At 64.5% G+C, this 18,394-nt stretch overlaps 1 protein-coding gene across 3 annotated transcripts in view; it reads left to right on the forward strand.

The window, feature by feature from the left end:
- AATK (apoptosis associated tyrosine kinase) overlaps positions 1-18,273 on the forward strand; it is a 39,583-nt gene extending 21,310 nt beyond the window's left edge. For 2 of the 3 annotated variants that reach the window (XM_061392610.1, XM_061392612.1), the window contains exons 2-14: positions 1,871-2,004; positions 4,979-5,126; positions 7,388-7,467; positions 8,082-8,200; positions 8,396-8,483; positions 9,418-9,551; positions 10,829-10,913; positions 10,986-11,107; positions 12,479-12,628; positions 13,088-15,749; positions 15,841-15,988; positions 16,151-16,336; positions 17,174-18,273. In XM_061392610.1, coding sequence (XP_061248594.1) covers positions 1,871-2,004; positions 4,979-5,126; positions 7,388-7,467; positions 8,082-8,200; positions 8,396-8,483; positions 9,418-9,551; positions 10,829-10,913; positions 10,986-11,107; positions 12,479-12,628; positions 13,088-15,749; positions 15,841-15,988; positions 16,151-16,336; positions 17,174-17,214 — 4,097 coding nt within the window. In that variant the 3' untranslated portion in view covers positions 17,215-18,273. The remainder of the gene's footprint in view (positions 1-1,870; positions 2,005-4,978; positions 5,127-7,387; positions 7,468-8,081; positions 8,201-8,395; positions 8,484-9,417; positions 9,552-10,828; positions 10,914-10,985; positions 11,108-12,478; positions 12,629-13,087; positions 15,750-15,840; positions 15,989-16,150; positions 16,337-17,173) is intronic. The other variant, XM_061392611.1, reaches the window with a different exon arrangement.
- Positions 18,274-18,394: the final 121 nt, after the last annotated feature.

The following is an 18,394-nucleotide window of genomic DNA, read 5'->3' on the forward strand; positions in this document are numbered from 1 at the left end:
GGAGGTGCAGGGGTGCGTGAGCTGGCGGAGGTGGCGGGAGGGGAGCCTGCTGAGTGCCCGTGGGTCACCATGGCAACGGCACATCCTTGGGGGCTTTTGTGGCTTCCTGTGGCAGCCAGTGCTGCTTGGCACCCTGCAAGTACAGGTTATTTGGGTGGGAAAGCCCAGTCCGGGGGCGGGGGGGCCTTACACAATGGGTGGGGGTTGTGTTTGCATATGTGCCCATGCACGTACGCACACCTGAAACCTGGCCTGTGGAGGCCCCTGTAAAGGTATCTGCTCATAGCCCCACAGGACTGGGGGACACAGCCCACATTTTGAGGTCTTTTGTGGGGGCAGGCTGAGCTGGTTTCCCTTGCCATGGGGACCCTTCCTACCTGGTCCCCCCAGCCCTGCCTCTCTTCCCTGTATGTGGATATCCAGAATGAGCTTGGAGGCTTGAGCAGGAGTCCAGGCCACACTTGCCATTGTTCCAGCCTCTTGGGCTCACACTGCCTCCAGGAAGCCCTCCCAGATACCCCATCAGCTGGCAGCGCAGAAGGCCCGGGAGCAGAGGCACAGCAGTCAGAGGTCAGCTGTGATGCCTCGGGCAGTCTCCTCACCCTCACTGAGCCTCCATTTCTTCCTGTTCAGTGGAGACAGGCATGGCAGCCACCTCGGTGCCCGTGAGGACCCGGTGAGGTGCTGCTGAGACCTGCTGTGACCTGAGTGACCAGTGATGGCAGGTGGGGTGACATGGCTCTGAGGGATCAGCTATTGGGAACCGAGGGGTTGGGGTGCTTAGTGGGCAGAGGAGCTGGGGGCAGGCAGGAAACCTCAGGGGCTGAAAGTCCTCAGACAGAGAAAGTCCCTGGGGAAGGGGCATGCAGTGGAGCTGGAGTGGAGGGACTGGGGGGCAGCCCAGGGGTGGGGCTGCCAGCCCAGAGTTTAGGGGACATCTGGCTGGCCCCACCACCACGTCCTGACCACAACGTCCTGTGGGCACCAGATGATCTGAACTTCCCGAGAGCTCTAGCTCAGCAGGGGCATGAGGGCAGCTTGGAACCTTATCTTGGGGGCCATGCTTGTGTGTTTGGGGGTCACGTTCTGTTGTCCTGGGCACTATAGTTTCCCTGTCTGGTGAGGGTGAGCCATGAGGGATTCAAATGGACCAGGCATTGCAGAAGACAGGATCCCACTGTGCTCAGAACAGAAACAGCACTGGGGGGCCCTCAGTGGGAGTCGGTAAGAGGGTGACTTGGAAATGCCAGGCTGCATGGAGGAGCACTACTGTCTGTCCTTCTTAGGTAAAGTGACATCCCTGTCCTCAGAGATCGGACAGGTCTTGTGTCTCCTGGCCCAGAGCCTGGCATGTGGCCAGCAGCCAGGCCCTCAATCTCTCCCACTTAGTGGGGCCTGGGTCCCCCTCCTACACCCCTGGGGTCTCATGGCCTCTACCAGTGTCACCCCAGAGCTAGGGCAATGTGACAGCCCCAGGGGCCCGCTCCAGAAGGGCCAGTGTAGGAGGGGGTTCCTGCAGCCCTGAGAGCCTGAGCTCCCTGGGGGCTGTCCATGAACCCCCAGAAATGGGAGCTCTGCCAGCCCTGTGTCCCCTGGCGAGGCCAGTGCGGTGCCCAGGGGCCGGCCGCAGATGGCAGGCTTGGGCTGCTGTGGCCGCCCCCAGGGTCCACCTGCCCTGGGCCTAGAGGCTGTGCCTCCGAGCACCGGGTCTTGGAGCAAAAGGGTGGAGGTGCTAAGGCTCAGACCGCAGCAAGTCGGGGAGGCACAGAGCCAGGGATAGGGTCCAGCTGGCCCCTGAGTGCCCCTGGGGGCCAGGTGCAGGTGGGGACGGGGATGCAGAGCTGCTCATCACCGCTCTCTCCCTCGGCAGACGGCGCCCCACTCAGCGAGTTCTCCTGGTCGTCCTCCCTGTCCGTGGTGGCCGTGTCCTTCTCCGGGCTCTTCACCGTCATTGCCCTCATGCTGGCCTGCCTGTGCTGTAAGAAGGGAGGCATCGGGTTCAAGGTGAGGGCTGGGGGTGGGGGGCTAAGGACGGGGTCCCCAGGGCCAGCCCTCTGCCATCCACTCGGCACTGGCCTGCCTTCCCTCCTGGGGCTGCCTGGGGATCATGGAAACCCAGGCCTGGGACCCCATAAGCCCCTCTTCTGGAGGCAGCTGACAGAGGCGTAGGGGTTGTCAGGGACCCCTCCCACTGCTTCCCCCAGTTTGAGTCTCCCCCATGGGGACAGGGGCTCATTACCATCACCTCCCAGCTCAGGGCCAGGCCTCCGTGGGCTGTGCCTCCAGGGACAGTGAGGAGGGGCCTCAGGGTGGTGGGCGGAGGCTCTGTGCTCAGCAATTCTTTGAATCTCTGTTCATTCGAATCAGCAAAGGAAGACCAAAGTTGCCCAGACACACTTGCCATCCTGCCAAGCAGCTCTCTGGCTGGGGTCACCTTACCCAGGGGTTTTTCTGCCCGTGAGGAAAGGATTGTGTGCTATGTAGGAATCATGGAGCAGGGATAGCAGGAGTCATCATTGCTGTTTCTGAAGCATCGGCTGGACACTGGGCCACCTTTCCTCAGGCTGCCGCCCTGGCGGGGCTAAGCTCCCGGGTCATCCTGGGCTGGATCCCAGGGCCGAGGTGCCTCCTAAGGAGGGTAGCCGAGGGGCATCCCCTGGGGTGCTGTTCCCCAATCCTACAAGTGCCCTCGGCTGCCCCCATGTTCAGCTTCTGGTCCTCTGAGCGTGGAGGACAAGGAGAAAAAGCTGGGAACTGTGGAGCCCATCTAGGGCCCCCGCCCCCAGCCCCGTGGGCCGAGTTCTGCGGACTTAGCACATGGTGCTGCCTGTGGTCATTCTCCCGCCCCCTCAGCTGCCCGCCCTGGGCTGGAGGTCAGATTCCTGGGCTGGCAAGGTCGGGGCGAGGGCTGTCCTGTGGCCCAGCATAGCGCCACTCCCCACCACTGTTCCCGTTCCGAGTGACCCACACTGCAGCCATGCCACCCTCATTTTAGAAGATAGTGCCCTCCCCACTTGGGGGCCAGGAGAGCTGAATCCGCCTGGTGCTTGCCTTTTACCAAGGTATCTCTGCCACACTCATGGCCGGGTCATCCTCCCAGAGCCCTCTGAGGGGTGGGCCGGGGAAGCTCAGGGCCTGGGCAGCAGGGCCATGGCCCCGGGAGCCTCGGGTCCACATCCAAGCCCCTGTGGTGTCTCCATGGTCTGCAGGCACAGTGGGCTGGGCCAGAGTGATGCTGGCATTTTCCTGGAGGATCCTGGCACCAGGCGAGGTGGAGGAGGGGAGGGCTGGGTTGGGGGCAGGGGCCCGGGTCGGGTTGTATAAGTCAGCCCCTCCTCAGAGTGCTGTGAGAACAAGGCCCCAAACAAGGGCCAGCGTGGCCCCCTCCTACCCGTGCCCTCCTCACCTCCTGGGAACATGGTGCCCGGAACATTCCAGCACCAGCGCGCTTCCGTGGGAGGGCCAGCCTGTGCAGCAGGCTCCTGCCTGGGCTCCCCCACCTGGAGCTGCACTGGGGGAAGGGGCTGGGCCACGATGCTCACACTGTCCTACCTGATCGCCCGCTGTGCTGGCTCCATCCGGTGGGCTTCCAGGTGGCAGCGTCAGGTAACCAGCTGGGGCTGGGGTCAGGCCCCTGGGGGTGGGGGTGGGCATCTGTGCCCTCTTCAGAGTCCCACCTGGGATTACAGGGCGAGGAGAGTGGTTCTGATGGCCCCAGGGTGGTCGCCTGGGGAGGGGGAATCCCTTGTAGACCTCGTCCCCAGCGGCTCCATTGTCTCAGGATGCAGTCCAGGACAGGTCCGCAGGGACACCCCAGAGGGCTCCCAGCCTCCTCCTTGCAGCCGAGGAAATCGAGGCCCAGAGAAAGCAGGGTCCTGGGGTCTCAGCACTGGGGGAGGAACCCAGGCCTCCTGGCTCCCAGGCCGGCTGCCTGTCCACGGGGGTGGCCCCACTGCAGCTCTGGGGAAGTCCTGTGGCCCTTGGCTTCTGTTTTCTGCCTGGCAGTGGTCAGTCCAGGTCAGACAGGCCTGTGGCGCTGGAACTGGGGTTCTGCTTCTGGCCCAGGGCTCCTGGGGGACTTGGCCATGGCTCAGGAATGTGAGGGGGCTTCCTCAGACAGAGGCGGGTGGGAAGTCGTGAAGTTCAACATAGCAGCCAGGCCCAGGAGGGACCCAGCCTGGTGCCCAGGGCCAGGCTCTTAAGGAGTCTGGGGAGAGGATGGATGCTGGCCCGCCTGGGTCAAGGTCCCGGGGCCCTGCAGGCAGACAGCCGTAGCAGATGGCAGCGCCTGTCTGGGGTGAAACTGGTTGGGGAGATGGGCTGTCAGGAATGCTGCTTGTCCGGAGGCTGGGCACTTAGTTGCTTGTTCGCTGGGGCAGAGTTGGGGGGATGATGGAGCCCCCATCCTGGATCTCCAGCCGTGACCCTGAAGCGACTGACCGTGGGTGCCCCACCGAGGGCGAAGGCTGCAGGGAAGTGGGGGGGCTGAGACGAGTCAGGGGCCGACTCTGGATGGGCCAGGGCAGCTGGCCTCCAGCCGCGCCCCACCTACTCCCTGCCACCAAGGGGCTGGTGCTGCCTGCCTCCACCTGAGCCTGGTAGGCCTGGTGTGGACGGGCTGAGGCCGGGAGAGGCGCGGCTGCCCTGGGGCTCATAGCCCCCACCCTTGAGGCTCTGCTTGTGGGGGACAAACCCCAACCTCCCCCTCAACCAACACAAAACAAACCCTGCCCTCCTGGGGCAGCTGGTGTCCCTGGGAGGGGGGAGCGGGGCAGGGAGTGGGGTCTGTTCTCTGCCCCGAGGAGAAGAGGTGGGTGGAGGAGGCAGCTGGCAGGGGTGCTGTGGGAGCTGGGCCCTGGGAAGAAAGGGGCCTTTGAGAGCTGGCCTGCACCCCTTGTTCCCTCCCCGCCCTGCCCCCCGACCCTCCCCGTTCTGGGGAGCCCTGGAGCTCACCGCGTGTGTCGCCTGCTTGGCCCAGGAGTTTGAGAATGCCGAGGGGGAAGAGTACGCGGCCGACTTCTCGGCACAGGGCTCCCCAGCCACAGCAGCTCAGAACGGGCCCGACGTGTATGTCTTGCCACTCACCGAGGTCTCCCTGCCCATGGCCAAGCAGCCCGGGCGCTCAGGTGAGTGACGCCCCCCTGCCCTGTGGGCCCAGGTGGGAGGCTCAGGGGGGGCACAGGGTTGGTTGTATCCCCTTCTGCTGGGACCTGGGGCGCTGTGAGCAGGCTTGGGCCAGCTGGGGCTGCTGGGTGAAGGGGCAGGGGTTGCTCTGTCTGGTCCTGGGATGGGCACTGGTGTGCTGGGAGGAGGGGCTTCTCCGTGGTCCCTAGGACGTGGGCTCTGGGAGCAGGGCCCACCCATTGCAGGGAGGGGCTCTTTGGGGTGGAGCCTTTCGCTCAGGACCCTGGGTGGGGGCAGGTGCAGGCGGAAGCCTCGGCTTCCTTGCCTTTTCTTCCGCCAGCCCCATCCCGTGGTCCCCCACCAGGCTGGCCACCCCCAGGGCAGATGCAGGGCCCAAACCATAGAGGTTAAAGGTCCGTGGCCAAGCTGGGCTTTGCACCTGCCTTTACCTGATCCAGCGCTCTGAGAACTCCCAGTTGTGTCTGGAGGCTGTCTCCAGTCCCGGGAACGCTTCCCGACAGCTTCACGGCCAGGCCTGGGCCTGCCCCCCAGCTCCTCTAGGCGCACTGGGTGGGGTGTCAGGTGCTGGGGGGGCTCTGTTGGCACCAGGGCCTGTGATATTGGCCTGTCCCAGCGGCTTGTGTTCTGGGCCCTACTGGGTCCTGCTCACGATGCTGCCCACCCTGAATCCCAGCCTTCATCCTGGTCTGGGGTTTCCAAGATTCAGGGCTGGGCCCTGCCCCCAGGCCCCATGACCATCGCTCCCCACCCCCACCAGTGTCTCCTGGAGGAGAACTCACCAGTTAGGCAGGAATTTCAGGGCCCACAGGAGCACCCTATGAAGTCTTGAAGGAAGGGTGGTGCTATAGGAGGCCCTCCGACCTTCCGGGGTGACTGTGGACGTCTCCCCTGTGCTGACACTGGGAGCCGGTGTGGACTGAGGGGTCCCCTCAGGGGACACTGCACCTCTGGCCTGGGCCTGACAACTGCCCCTGGCAGTATGTGGGACCCTGAGGAATCTTTGAGACCCAGCTTCTCCCATCCCTTAGGGGACTGTCCCTGGGGATGAGGGGGACAGAGACCCAGGGGAAGGCAGTGATCACATTTTCCATTTTACAGCTCTGCTCTGCTCTTTGTTGGGTACTCTGCTTCCGGGGAGGGGTAGAGATTTCAGTGAAGCTGGGAGAGCAACCCACCTGGAGGTTAAGGATTAAAAACCCGGGTAGCAAGGGCCACCCCTTTACACTGTGGGGGAAGATGGCCCAGCCAGGCCCAGTCTTCAGGCTCCCCAGCCTGGCTCCATGGGCTCTGCCCCTTGGGTGCAGACCCCAAGACCCCTGGCCCAGCCCACCTTGCCCCGTGCAGCTGCCAGGAGAGAGAGCTTTTCCACTGACTGGCAGTCGGCATGCTCTCCTCCATCACTGCCCCAGGGTCCACTGTCAGGGATGCTGAGCCTGCCTGGGGAGACGCCAGGCTGAGGTGGAGGGGGCAGCAGGCTGGGGCCCAGGGGGAGGAGCCCCGGGACTCAGGGCCCAATGGGACCCCTTACCCCCAATTCTGCTCAGCTTCGAGGTCAGCACTGCCTGGGGTCTGCAGTCCCCAGGAACAGCCCCTCACCCTCGGACTCCACTGGCTGGCTGGCTCAGCCTGCCTCCTGGGCCCTCTGGGCAGCTGGCGTGGGAGCAGAATTCGGGGAATCCCTTGGGGCACAGGCAGTGTGTGGGTGGGCTCAGCAGCTCTGGCCCTTCCTCTGGGGCTCTCACTGACCCTTCCTCCCTGCTGACCTCACCCCGCCCAGCCCGCAGGAGAATGGGCCCAGTGTGTTCCGTACAGGGCTGTGCCAAGCAGCCCCCAACAAAGGAGCCTTTGGGGTGCCTGGCGCTGGAATGCCAGCCTGTGGCAGGGGTGAGGGGACGGGCCACTCCACTGTCCTCCTCCCCAAGGCCTCCGCCCCAGCCACACTGCCTGCCTGGCCTTGCCTGTGAGCTGGTCCCGGCTCCAGGCCCCGCTGTCTCCAGCCTGGCTTGTCCCTGTAGGTGGGGGCACAGCCTTCCCAGATCCACTCAGAAACATGCCCGGGTGTCGCTTGCAGGGCAGCAGGCACCCTGCTCCCGATGGCAGCCCCCATCAGGAGGGAGCAGAGGGATCCAGGCGGCTCCCCAGAACAGGCCAGGCAGGCAGGCAGCCTCTTTAGGGGACAGGTGAGAGATGGGGTGATGATGGAGGCTGAGCTGGCATCCCTGAGCCCCCTGCCCTGTTACAGTGCAGCTGCTCAAGTCCACAGACCTGGGCCGGCACAGCCTTCTGTACCTGGAGGAGATTGGACACGGCTGGTTCGGGAAGGTGAGTTGCTGTCCCAGGGGGTCAGTGGTGGCAGAGGCTGGCAGCGTGGTCCCTTTTGCCTGGCAGGTGGAGTGGGCGGGCTGGAGAGATATTTCCTCTAGAAACCTCCCCAGTCCTGGGGTCCCCTCTTAAGGTACACCCACTGAGCCCTCCCTGGGGGCCTCCGGATCTGGCACCTCTTCTCCGCAGATCCTGGTATCAGTATGGGAGGTACCTCTGACTGGGCAGGGACAGGGAGCAGCATCTTGGTGGCTTCGCCCTGAGCACCAGGCAGGGGGCATGGTGGGTCCATCTTCCTCACGGCAAACCCAGAGCTCTGAGAACAGCTAGGGACCTCGGGGGAGGCAGATACCAAAGAGAGAGCCAGGAGGGTTTGCCTAGGAGGGATCCGGAACCCATTTTGCAGATGAGTAAATTGAGGCCTAGAGGAGTCCATGGACAGAGGAGCCTGGAGGGCTACAGTCCATAGGGTTGCAAAGAGTCGGACACAACTGAGGCGACTTAGCACGCTCCCAACTTGCACAGAACGAGCCAAGCTTTGGCCGGAGGAGCACGGCTGGGGGCGGAGCCTGGGGAGGGTGGTGTCTGCCCACCTGGCGATGCCTGCCCCGCAGGTATTCCTGGGGGAGGTGAACTCGGGCATCAGCAGCACCCAGGTGGTGGTAAAGGAGCTGAAGGCGAGCGCCAGTGTGCAAGAGCAGATGCAGTTCCTGGAGGAGGCACAGCCCTACAGGTGGGTGGCCCTGGGGACTGGCTCTGCTGGAGGGGCTGGGGTGGGGCACTGCCCAGGAGGTAGGGGCATGGGCCCTGCAGACAAAGGCAAGCTCTGTGCCCTGCAGAGCCAGCCCCCTTGCCCCCTTGCCCCCTCGCCCCCTCACCCCCTCCCTGCCCTGAGTGCAAGTCAAGGGTGGCTTGTTGGCTCCCGCAGGGCCCTGCAGCACAGCAACCTGCTCCAGTGCCTGGCCCAGTGCGCTGAGGTGACGCCCTACCTGCTGGTGATGGAGTTCTGCCCAATGGTGAGTAGCCCACTCCCCCCAGTCCCTGCTCTGCGCTTCTGGAAAATGGGACTGGCATCCTGCAGAAGGGCCTTGGCGGAGCCGGGGACCCCTCAGCCCCACCCTGTGGGCCTCACATCCCCCGCAAAGTGGGGTCCAGGTGGCCCTGTACCACTGCCTTCCAGAGCTGGCCTGGGGGAGGAGGGAGGTGACCCCACTGCCATAGAGATGGCGGCTGTCAGGGCTGGGCCTCCATGGTGCCCGGGGTGGGGGTGGGGGCAGCTGCGTCCCTGATCTGCCTGTGCTGCTCGGAGTCACGGCGGTTTTCCCGAGGGGCACCCCGGCCCGCTTGGGGGGCTCAAAGCCCTCACGTCTGGTCCACAGCCTCGCTCATACTTTAGTCTCCGGCCGTGACTGAGCCTGCTAATGGCCTCGCAGGGCCCCTTACAGACAGACAGACAGACAGACAGATGCACACACATGCACACACGCACAGCTGAGCCGCCTGCCCACAGGGAGGTGCCCTTCCTCAGACATGCGTCCCGCCGCTGTCTAGTTTCTGGACTCCCAGGGCTTCCCCAGGATGGTCGGGCCCCCTGGAGCTGGGTGGTGTCAGCAGGTCATGGAGTTGCCCGTGGACTCTCTGGTCACCGGCTCTGGGTTCTGTCCAGGCTTGGTGTCACAGCTCATGTGGCCAGAGGCAGGATGTGGCCCCGCTGGCCCTCAGGGCTGCCTGGGGCCAGGGGTCAGCTTAGGGAAAGTGTCCCCTGCCCGTAGGATCATCCTGCTGACGGCTGGTATCTGGGGACCGGACACAGGGGCTTCACTGGGCAGTGGCAGCCCCGCAGAGTTAGCAGGACGCCTGGTCTCCCATGGGCCCTGCTGGGGAGGAAGGGCCCAGGGGGGCGGGCAGCCGCTCCCTGCCGGCAGGTGACGGTGCTGCCCTTCTCGACAGGGGGACCTCAAGGGCTACCTGCGGAGCTGTCGGGTGGCCGAGGCCATGGCGCCCGATCCCCTGACCCTGCAGCGCATGGCCTGCGAGGTGGCCTGTGGCGTCCTGCATCTGCATCGCAACAACTTCGTGCACAGGTGAGGGCGGGGGTGGCCCGCGGGCGCTCGGCTGGCCTCCACCCCACTCCGGGCGCTGGGCGGGGCCTCAGTGAACTGGCCAGTCTTTTTTCGGTCTCTCGGGACCACCGTGCAAAGGGATTTTATCAAATAAAAAGCACCAGGCAGAGGGGAGCTGGACACCTGCTTCTGCAGGAGGCTTAATCAAGGGGACGCCCTCTGTCCACCTAGCCTGGGCAGGTACCCGTCCTTGGCCCCCATGATGGTCAGCGCTGCCCAGTGGCCCCATGGTGGCCCTGCCCTCCTCTGTCTCCCTCAGGCCCGGGGGGAGGGGTGGCTCTGTCCTGTTTCCCGCCCTGGCCCCCAAAGTCGGAAAGATGGGCCAGGGTCTGGCCTGGGGGGGGGCGTGCCTGAAGAAGTGGCGATGGATGTGGCCCCGCCAGCCCTGGACAGCGCACGGGCCGTCCTCCCCAACAATATCCTGGTGCTGAGTGATGACACACGCAACTCCAGCATCAGTGATTTTGTTGAAGAGGGCAGCTGCCAGCCTCCCGACTGCCCGCCGAGCCCACCCCACCCCACGCCACCCCACCCACCCCAAGCGCCTATCTGTGGCTCCTGGCACAGCAGCACTTTGGCCGATGGGTGCTGAGCCCACGTTTGCCCAGTGCCCTGGGCCCCAGACTCCCATGGGGCCACCAGGCAGGCAAGGGAGAAGCCAGTAGCCAAGGCTGGCCTTGGGTGGGAGATAAAGGTGGGGGTGAGCATTCCCGCTGGGTGGGCACTCCACAGCACCCCCTGCCTGGGGCCCTGTGTGGACAGGGCTGGGGCAGGACCCTCTGGCTCTCCATTTCTCCACTGACGCCTGCCTCCAGGGAGTGGAGGGTGGCAGTGTAGTGGGCTGGAGCAGACTGCTGTGTCCCCGGGCTGGCTTGCCCCCAAGGGACAGGTCAGCAGACTGGTGTCTGAGGAGAAGCAGGGGAGTGGATCGGCTTCCAGTGAGGGAGGCCCCGTCCAAGGAGGGCCCTCGGGTACCTTGCAGCCGGCCCTGGGCCTTGTGTCCCTTGTCTGCATTCTAAAGTGTGTTGCCCGTCCACTCAGACCCTCGAAGTGTCCAGGCTGGGGCTCTGGAAAGGGGAGGGCAGCCTCTCGGATGCCCCTTTATACTCACCCATCGAACTGAGCCCAGGACACCCTTGGTGACAAGCGGCCCAGCCCCCTCGGTGTCCTGGATGCGCCCCCACCCCCCCACCCCTCCCCCCGGCACTGCCGGCTGACCCCACCCTCCCGCCCCCCAGTGACCTGGCTTTGAGAAACTGTCTGCTCACGGCTGATCTGACGGTCAAGATCGGCGACTACGGCCTGTCTCACGGCAAATACAGGGTGAGTGGGGGGGCCGGGCCAGGGCAGGGCCAGCCGTGCGGCCTGGGGTGACCCTGTCCCACCTGCCAACAGGAGGACTACTTCGTGACGGCTGACCAGCTCTGGGTGCCGCTGCGCTGGATCGCGCCTGAGCTGGTGGACGAGGTGCACTGCAATCTGCTGGTGGTGGACCAGACCAAGGCCAGCAACGTGTGGTGAGTGTGAGCCCGCGGCCCCTGTGAGGACACCGACAACGCCCTGCCTGTCTGCGCCCGCAGCCCTCACGGCTGCCCTACCCGAGCCCAATGAACGTGCCATGAGGACCGGGGGCATGGAGGGGCTGAGTCCCACCTGCCCACCCGCAGGCTCCCTGCTGTTGGGGGGAGGCACACTGGCCACTCAGGGCAAGGCCACGTGTGTGAGGCTGTGCTTGTCTGTCCAGCCCTGTTGCTCTGTAGGAGGTGGTCAAACGCGGCCCCAGGTGAGGTCGTGGGGGTTCTGGAGCCACCTGTTGCTGCTGGTGCCAAGGCTCACGGCAGCGGGGCGGGCAGAGCTGCAGGGCCTGTGGAGGAAGCCCTGCCCTCCTCTCCCCTCCCAGGATCTACTGGGCAGACGCCCGGAGACGGAAGGGTCAGAGTAGCAAGTTGATGAGACGTGGGGCGTCGTGGTAGCACCTGTTCCCATGGGAGGGGTGGGTAGGGGCGGGGGTCTCCTGTGGCCACAGCCTGGAGGTGCTCGGCTGGGCGGTGTTTAGGCCCGGTACTGCAGCCTCTGGAGGCTTGGCCGTGGGGTCCCCTGTTCCTGGTCTTGACCCATCTCTGCTTCCCCCTCCTGCTCCCTTCCAGCCTGAGGCCTGTCTGGCTTCCCTCTGCTCCTGATGAACCCTCAGGGCCTGGACCCAGGGTTCAGCCCTCCTTCCTCCAGGGGTCTCTCCTGAGCCATTAATTGTGCTCCCGACACGGACACTCCATTTCCCCGCTTGACTCTCCATGTGGCTGACTCTCCCCTGCCTGCTCGCTCACCCACACTGACTGGTGTCCCCAGATGGCTTTGGCCAAGGCCACTCTGACTTCTCTGTTGCCAAACCTTCTCTGTCCCTCATGCCCCCAGCCTCCCAGGATGGCCTGGGGTACCCAGGAGCTGGCGGAAGCCACCATCCACTGGAAGGATCCCAGTTGCCTTCTCCCAGCCTCCCAGTGTGCTGACTGCCCGGTCAGTTCCCCTGGCCCACTCACGCTGGTTGGGGTGTCCCTAGGCACCCCCATTCCCTCCCTCCAGCTTCCGCAGGAGCCTGGCGGGACCGGGAGCTTCTCCAGGGCAGCTCCTGCCCCTGGCAGTGTCTGGGTTTCAGCCCAGCATGGTAATGAACGAATGAACAAATGGAATTGGTTGGTGGGAGGCCAGTCTGGCTTTTATTTGTCCAGGCACCCCGGGCATGGGCTCAGACCTGCTCAGGTGGCACATCCTGCCCGTTTACTGAAGGAAGGCGCCATCTTCTGGTCACGGGTGTGATGATGGGAGCTGCCCTTGGCATCCAAGGCTTTGAGAACATTTGGACAGCCCTCTGATAGCAGTCATCCTCACAGGTCCCTGGGCGTGACCATCTGGGAACTCTTCGAACTGGGAGCGCAGCCCTACCCCCACCACTCGGACCGGCAGGTGCTGGCCTATGCTGTCCGAGAACAGCAGCTTAAGCTGCCCAAGCCTCAGCTGCAGCTGACTCTCTCTGACCGTTGGTGAGGCCCCCGGTGCCAGGCAGGGGTAGGGTGTCGCCGGTGGGAAGGCCAAGGCTGAGAGGGGTGCTCTGGGTCCCCAGAGCCTAAGTGGCTCTTCCTGACCACCTGGGTTTCTAGCTCGCCCTGGCTGCCCCCTGGCTAGCAGTGACCTCTGGGCCACTTCCCGTGCCCTCAGTGGAATGGCTTCTTTACCCCAAACAGATTTGCCTGCAGGCCTGGCAGGGATGAATGAGCTCTGGGAACTGTGCCCTGATCCATGCCATCACCCACATCACTGAGCCCATTTTAGGAGATTCCCTTAACTACCTCCAGGGGCTCCTGAGTGTGAGCAGGAGGGGAACCAGGACTGGCTGGGGGCAGACTGGCTCACTCCTTAGGGGCTGGGGTCCTGGCTGGGCAGTACCACCTGTGTGTGGGGGGGAGGGCAGGGGCTGAGCCCCAGGGCATCCCTTCCCGCAGGTACGAGGTGATGCAATTCTGCTGGCTGCAGCCTGAGCAGCGGCCAACGGCCGAGGAGGTGCACTTGCTGCTGTCCTATCTGTGCGCCAAGGGCGCCACCGAGGCAGAGGAGGAATTCGAGCGGCGCTGGCGCTCACTGCGGCCCGGTGGGGGCAGCGCGGGTGCCGGGCTAGGGGTGGCAGGCCTGGCCCTGGGGGGCACGGGTGAGCTGCTCGCCACCTCCTCCTTCCCGCTGCTGGAGCAGTTCGCTGGCGACGGCTTCCACGCGGAGGGCGACGACGTGCTGACAGTGACTGAGACCAGCCATGGCCTCAACTTTGAGTACAAGTGGGAAGCGGGCCGCGGCGCCGAGGCCTTTCCGCCACCAGAGGGCGCCCTGAGCCCGGGCCGAGACGCGCGCCTGCAGGAGCTCTGTGTCCCGGATGGCGCGCCCCCGGGCGTGGTGCCTGTGCTCAGCGCTCACAGCCCCTCGGTGGGCAGTGAGTACTTCATCCGCCTGGAAGACCCTGCGCCTGCCGCGGACCATGACCCCGACTGCACTGGCTGTGCCCCCAGCACGCTTGCCGCCGCGCTGCGCCCCGATGGTAGTGACCACGATGATGACTCTGACGGGAGCACGGCCGCGTCGCTGGTCATGGAACCGCTGCTCGGCCACGCGCCGCCCGCGGATGGCCCCTGGGGCCACTGTGACTACTACCCATGCAAGAGCCGCGCCCGTGACCTGTCCTGCGCCTCCCGCTCACCCTCACCGGAGACACCGATGCTGGCGGAGCCTGGAGCCGAGGATATCGACTGGGGTGTGGGGGCCTTCTGCCCCCCGTTCTTTGAGGACCCACTGGGCACATCCCCCTCGCGGAGCTCTGGGGACCGACTATCTCCAGGTGGGGAGGAGCTGGGGGAGGCTGAGGCGTCCAGAGCCGCCCAGTATAGACACTGGAGCTCCAACGTTTCTGCCAACAACAACAGCGGCAGTCGAGCACCGGAATCCTGGGTCCCAGGCCTCTCAGGCTACACGGACTGCTGCCCTGGTATGAAGCAGACTTTGTGGGCCGTCCCTGAGCTGGGCCATCCTCTGACCCCAGAGGATCCCAGAGAGTCTCTCCTTGGGCCAAAGGGGGCCTCCTTGGGTCAGGAGCTGGGCCACTGCCTTGGCCTCTCCCATCTGTATCCTGCTGAGGGCCTGACACCTGCCCCCTGCCTGGTTGCCTCTCCCTGGACAGAGGCAGCCATAAGTGGGGGTGACAGCCCCCAGGCAGAGCCCAGGCTTGCAGAGGAGGCTGAGGGCTCTGCTGGACTCCAACTGACCCTTCCCTCCATCCCATCCCCATCCCAAGAGGGAGCCCCACTTCCTGCTGAGGAGGCCAGCACCCCGCCCACCCTGCCTGCTTCACCCACGCCCACTGGAAGCCAGGCACCTGCCACCGAGCCAGCCCAGACCCGTGACAGCGGCAGCAGCTCCCCTGAGCTGGAGGCTCCAAGGAGTGAAGATGAGGACACGACCGAGGCCACTTCTGGTGTCTTCACTGACTTGTCCAGCGACGGCCCACAGGCTGAGAAACTAGACGTGACACCAGCTTTCCGCTCCCTGCAGAAGCAGGTGGGAACCCCCGACTCCTTGGACTCCCTGGACATCCCGTCCTCGGCCAGTGATGGTGGCTGTGAGGTCTTCAGCCCATCAGCTGTCAGCACCCCTGGCGGGCAGCTCCGAGCCCTGGACAGCGGCTATGACACGGAGAACTACGAGTCCCCTGAGTTCATACTCAAGGAGGCACATGAGCCCTGTGAGCCCGAGGCCTTTGGGGAGCTGGCCTCAGAGGGTGAGAGCCCGGGGCCCGAGACTCGGCTCTCTGCCTCCCTAGGTGGCCTCAGCGAGAAGAATCCCTACCGTGACTCGGCCTACTTCTCAGACCTGGACACGGAGCCAGAGCCCCCCGTGGGCCCCAAGGAGAAGCATGGAGGTGTCCCGGTCCCCAGGCCAGAGCCTGATCTGGACAGCCCGAAGAGCCCCAGGCTGCAGTCTGCGCAGCCCTCCCCTGAGCTGGGGGTGCCCGGGGAGGCACAGGGCACTGGACCCAGGGAGGTGCCACCACTGCCGCTGTCACTGTCACTGCCTGAGGACTCTTCCCCAGAGCCAAGCGCCTGCCCCACAGGCCCTGGGCGGGAGCCTCCCTGGCCCCAAGACCCAGCCCAGGTGCCGCCCATGCCCAGCCCCGTGAGTTCTAAGATTTTCTTGCTGACTCCAGTCCGGCCAAGCTCAGAAAGCCACCGCCGGGAGCTCCAGGAGACCCTGGGTCTGCTGTCAGGGTCAAACCTGCAGGAACGGACCGGGGGCCCAGGTGCCTCCAGAACCCCGCTCTGCCTGGCCCTGCCTGGACTCCCTGTGGCCCCAGAGGGGCGGCCTGAGGAGGAAGAGGAGGACAGCGAGGACAGTGACGAGTCGGATGAAGAGCTCCGCTGCTACAGCATCCAGGAGCCGAGTGAGGAGAGCGAGGAGGAGGTGCCGCCCGTGCCAGTGGTGGTGGCGGAGAGCCAGAGCGCGCGCAACTTGCGCAGCCTGCTTAAGATGCCGAGCCTGCTGTCCGAGGCCTTCTGCGAGGACCTGGAGCGCAAGAAGAAAGCTGTGTCCTTCTTCGACGACGTCACTGTCTACCTCTTTGACCAGGTGGGCAGCCGCCCTGGGCTTGGTGTGGGGAGAGGGGGTCTGTGGTGGGACTGGAAGCCTTGGGCGACAAGTGTTGCTTTGATTCCCCCAGGAAAGCCCCACCCGAGAGCTCGGGGAGCCCTTCCCTGGTGCCAAGGAGTCACCCCCCACGTTCCCAGTGGGCAGCCCAGGCTCCCTCAGTGCCTCCTGCCGGCCACGGCGGGCTGACCCCTCCCCCGAAGGCCCTGCGACTGAACAGGGTGAGCTAGGGGCGGGGCGAAGCGGGGGCGGGGGGGCCCTGGTGGAGGCGGGGCGACGTGGCCTGTGGCTCATTTGGTGGGCGTGGTCAGGGCGTGACATTACGCTCTGGGCGGGGTCTCCCCATCCCATCCTATCCACAACTGACTACAGATTTCTCGCAGACGGAGAGTTCGAGTGGAATGATGGCCTCATGCTGTCGTCGGCCCAAGAGCCGGCCTCGCGCATCCCCGCCGAGACTCCCAAGTCCGTCGCGCCCAGCCCCTTCTCGCGCTTCACCGTCTCACCAGCGCCTGCGTCCCGCTTTTCCATCACGCACGTCTCCGACTCGGACTCCGGGTCCGTGGGAGGTAAGGCACTTGTTGGGCGCCGAGGCCCTGTGCTCATTATTTCTTGTTTTCTGGACAAGCTCAGTTTTCAGATGGGGGAACTGAGGCTCGGAGAGGTCAAATCACGTCAGGCCTGTTTACTGTGGCCACCTCAGTGTGTGTCCTCTCCTCCCTGGGGAGATGTAGTGCCCCAGACAGAGCTGACTGGGCCCTCCCAGGACTAGGCTAGATGCCCGCTCCCTCCCAGCACGTCTCAGATCTGATGGTGCTTGTCCAGGGGAGATGGTGATGGTGGTGGTGGTTCAGGTTCCCAGGTGGGGCCCTACTTAGGGGCCTTAGCTCGCTCGTCCCTCCCTCCAAGCTCCACCCCTGTTAGCCTCAGACCAAGTGGGCTCATCCCTGCCCAGTTGCCCTCACCTCCCACCCCCATTCTGCTAGGCTTCCCTGAAAGCTCAGCTCCACTAGGATGCCCCTAGTCGTCTTGTGCCCCAGGCAGACCCAGCCCTTCCCCCCGCTGCCCTTGACCTGTGGCTGCAGCTGCTAGGGAAGGACCTGCCGCCTGTCACACAGTGGCATGTTGGAACAAGCACAGCTCACCAGGAGGTGGGCATGTGACCCTGGCCAGCCCAGTCCTATTTGGGTCTGTTAGGAGAGTTTCAGAGGGCAGATGCTGAGTTTTGTTGGGCCAGGTCCTTGGTGATGCGGTAGGAAGGATAAATTATCTAGCTCCCACCTAGACAAGCAGGCTGGCAGGCCTGTTGCAGCCTTAGCTGTTCAGTGGCCCCCAAGCCAGGGATCGAGGCCAGGTGGGAGTCCCTGAATCCCTAGTGTTTCCTCAAACACTCATGTGTTTGCCAGGTCCTACAGCAGGTGCTGGGGGCAGCTGTAAAGAGGCTTGAGCCCCAGGCGGCCCCTGCCCCCCTCGGAGCCTCTGCTGGTCCTGTCCCTGGCGGCAGCGAGGATGGACTGAGTGGTGGGGACTTTGATCCTGGCCGTGGTCAGCAGCAGCAGCTTCCAGCGCTTTGGTGTCCCCTTGCCACGCGCCCTGCAGGAGCAGGGCGGGATGAGGCCCCTCTCTGGCCCTGGATGGTGGAGCATCTGTGCACAGCAGCCCTGTGCTGCCCTGGGGGCAAGATCTGTCCTGGACACTTGGGTTTGCTGCTAGCCCCTAGGGATGCCCTACAGCCCTCCCCCTGCCCCCGCAGTTGCCCCCTCCGCCCTGGCCCCTGCTGTCAGACTGCTTGGTCCTGCCCATGGTTCCTATGGTGCACTGCAGGCTGCTGTGTGCCCGCTGCAGGTGAGAGGGCAGGCACAGGCCCGCTGGGACGGCCTCTCTCTGCCTGCTTCACCCCTTCTGCCGGTTCAGGGTTTGCTCAGTGCAAGAAGAGGTCACCTGGCTCAGGTGACCCTGCTCCAAGTCGGTGGCTGTTTCCCCTTCACCAAGTTGGCTAGACTGTAAGCTCTCCCTTCCTACAGGGTCTGGGCTGGCTCCTGTCTGGGTCCCACTGGAGCCCTGCGAAGGGGCCGAGGTGGGCAGCCTGAAAGATGGGGGGCTTTCAGGTCGCAGTCTTGCCGCTGCAGCCCCATCTGGAGGTGCCCATGGCTCCCCTCTGCAAGGTAGTCCCCAGCCCTGCCCAGCTGCCAAAGCAATGTGGGTGCACCCCATGGTCAGTGCCAGGGGGTTCCTGCTGCAGGAGTGGGGGCAGTGGGAAGGGGTGGGGCAGCACAGGGAGTATTTTTGTAACTGCTGTTGTCAGAGCCAACGGATATGGGACGCTTTTAAGTTATTGTTGCCAAAGAGACGTAAAGTTTATTGTTGCTTTCAGGGTGTGGGCGGGGACTTGTTTTGGGTTTTTTGTTTATTAGTTTGAGGCTTAGGATGCTGGTACAATGATCTTGTTCCTTTTTTGTCTGTTTTTTAAGAGAAATCAAAGCTAAGGAAAAAGCCTTCATGCTAAGCGTGTGTGTTCTTTTGGAGTCTGCAGATGAAGCCCTGGGCAGGACAGGGCCTGGGGTGGGGTGGGGTGGGGTGGGGTCCCTGTAGTCCCTTGTGACCACTGGGTGAATGCAGGAGGGAGG

Source organism: Bos javanicus, chromosome 19 (assembly GCF_032452875.1).
Source record: "Bos javanicus breed banteng chromosome 19, ARS-OSU_banteng_1.0, whole genome shotgun sequence".
NCBI lineage: Eukaryota > Metazoa > Chordata > Mammalia > Artiodactyla > Bovidae > Bos > Bos javanicus.